This window comes from Amphimedon queenslandica, unplaced genomic scaffold, assembly GCF_000090795.2.
Source record: "Amphimedon queenslandica unplaced genomic scaffold, v1.1 AMPQUscaffold_10423, whole genome shotgun sequence".
NCBI lineage: Eukaryota > Metazoa > Porifera > Demospongiae > Haplosclerida > Niphatidae > Amphimedon > Amphimedon queenslandica.
Genome location: NW_003549309.1, coordinates 4,494 through 6,914, shown reverse-complemented (window position 1 = coordinate 6,914; position 2,421 = coordinate 4,494). Strand labels below are relative to the sequence as shown.

Here is a 2,421-nt window from a genome sequence, read left to right as displayed (position 1 = left end):
TTGTCAGCTTGGTTGATTCTTTAGTGGCCTAGCCTGTTAGATACGTTGTATCAAGAGTACATCATGTCTCTACCTCTATAACCTATACATGCATGTACATTGTATATTAAATAAATTTTGTTTAAAAAGGATCAAAACTTAGGCTAAATTAAGTACCAGCCAAATGTCAGTATTATCACGAAAATTGCTAAAATAAGTACATGCATGCTAATAATTGTCTCCTTAAAGTAAACATGAATTATTTATTATTGTAATAGTCATTTCACATATCAATTCTGGAATATATCTAAAATGAAAAGCAGATAAAAATATTTGTCCTCTTGACCATCTCATCCTCTCCCTTTCTCTCTCTCTTTTAGCATCATCATCATGATTTGATACAAGTCGAATTTGGCTGCACAGAATTCTCATTATATATGTACATGTACATCTCAATTTTAAAATTCCTAAACTTTTAAAAATTAAACTGTAAAATACAACCTATTATAAAATTATGTACAAGTTACCAAATGAAAAAAGAAAATAAGAATAATAATAATAATAACTTTAATAATAATGGTACCTAATCAGACAGTTTGTCATAGTTCAAGACTTGTTGCTCTTCTTTCCTTTCTTCTTGTTTGGTCTTTTTCCTTTAATGACTGTCAGTTTATTTCTAATGTTACCTCGCTTCTTTGAACCATAACTCTAGTAATAATAAATAATAATAATAAATTAAAAATTATAAAAAAATAATAATACATAAATATAACATGTACAAGTAGCTGACCTTGCGGCTTGATAGTCTCTTTTTAGTAAAGACGTGACGCAAACTGTTACTAGAACGTACTCGATTGACTAAATCCTTAACTCTAGGAATAAAGGAAGAGGCTGATTTAAATAATTTCATTGATCTACATCAGCTCAAATGCATGGGCTACAGTAGTAGGTATTTTTCAGGAAGTGTCCCATTGAGGTTCAGTTTCTTACTTGTATATTCTCACTAGCCAATGCTCTGTTGTATAGGCTTCCTCTAAATGTGTGAACTTCACATTTTTATTACCAATCTCAACATTCCTGGTCCTGTCATAACCACCCGGTGTATTGTAACTATGCTGTATAGGGAGAGGGAGAGAGTGGGGGGAGAGAGAGAGAGAGAGAGAGAGAGAGAATCAAGTGATAAGATAAATTTACAAAATGAAGAGTACATGTAAAGGAGAGAGTAAGAGAGGGAGAAAAGGAAAAAAAGAGGGAGGGAAAAATAACTAACCTGTACTTCACCAAATCTATAGTAGCACATTTTATACATGAGACAATTGAGGAGGACAGGGGAACCAGCAGAATCAACTCTGAACTCGCCTTGTGGAGTGAAATACCTTGACTCCTAAAATAACCAAAAAATTAAAATAAAATAAAAAACTAATTTATTGAATGTAAACGTACATGTATCTCATTGTAATAGCTACTAATAATTAATAATATCAATAATAGCTGAAGAGATTGAGATAACACATTACTATACCCCTCAATTGAAACTGACAGTTTACATTAAACAAAAGTACACCAGTGTTTGGGAATGAGGGAAATAAATAAAATCAATTATTACAATAATTATTAAATAATTGATCACACTTTTAATTATTAATTGACCACACCCACCTTTATATCGTTAGGATGCTCTCCCTCAGCGATCCTCACCATCCATAGAAACTTGTTAATATCATCCCCAGAATACCCAATCATACCACCAAATATAACCAGCACATAGTCTACTCCTAGGTTCCTCATTATCTCATACGCCTTCTCTTCAGTACTGCTCATCGCTTTACCTATTAATGATGCAATGATGCAACATGATGTCACTAAATGAGCCACACCCACAAATAAAAAATGAGACCATAATTAATGGGAGTATTCTTTTCAAGCTTAACATTTTCACAAATAATTGAGTCAAAAATAAGGTGTAAATATGAACCATATCATATTGTACAAGTACAATACCGTATTTCCTCGTGGAAACGCCTAGGCGTTTATTTCTTATAGAGACCTGTTTGCTAGGCATTTAAATGAAGTAGGCGTTTATACGAAGTGGGCGTTTATAACCAAAAAATAATCCTTACCACCATGTTTCAATAGACACAACGCGTAGTTTAAAACTGACATCAAAACTTCTGAGTTTCTTTAGCCTTCTCAGCTGCAGCTGCCATTGTAGAATGTAAACTACTAAACTACGTATGGTACATGTACCACGTGGATGGGGTAGGTGGGTGTGGTATAGGCTTTTAATCAAGAATGGGCGTCTAAACAAGCATGGGCGTTTATTGTCAAAGTTATGTGCTGTCTCTAGGCGTTTATACAGGCATGGGCGTTTATAGGGAGTAGGCGTTTCCACGAGGAAATACGGTACATGCAAAATTCATGAAATTTCCACCTATACAGTAC

General features: G+C 33.7%; 1 protein-coding gene across 1 annotated transcript; it reads right to left on the bottom strand.

The window, feature by feature from the left end:
* Positions 1–491: 491 nt before the first annotated feature.
* LOC100638149 (dolichyl-diphosphooligosaccharide--protein glycosyltransferase subunit STT3B-like) lies at positions 492–1,841 on the bottom strand (the record flags this gene model as incomplete). The annotated part of the gene is made up of 5 exons (XM_003391145.2): positions 492–687; positions 770–851; positions 970–1,094; positions 1,250–1,363; positions 1,639–1,841. Coding segments are annotated over 5 exons (626 nt in total), but the record flags the coding sequence as incomplete, so codon positions are not given.
* Positions 1,842–2,421: the final 580 nt, after the last annotated feature.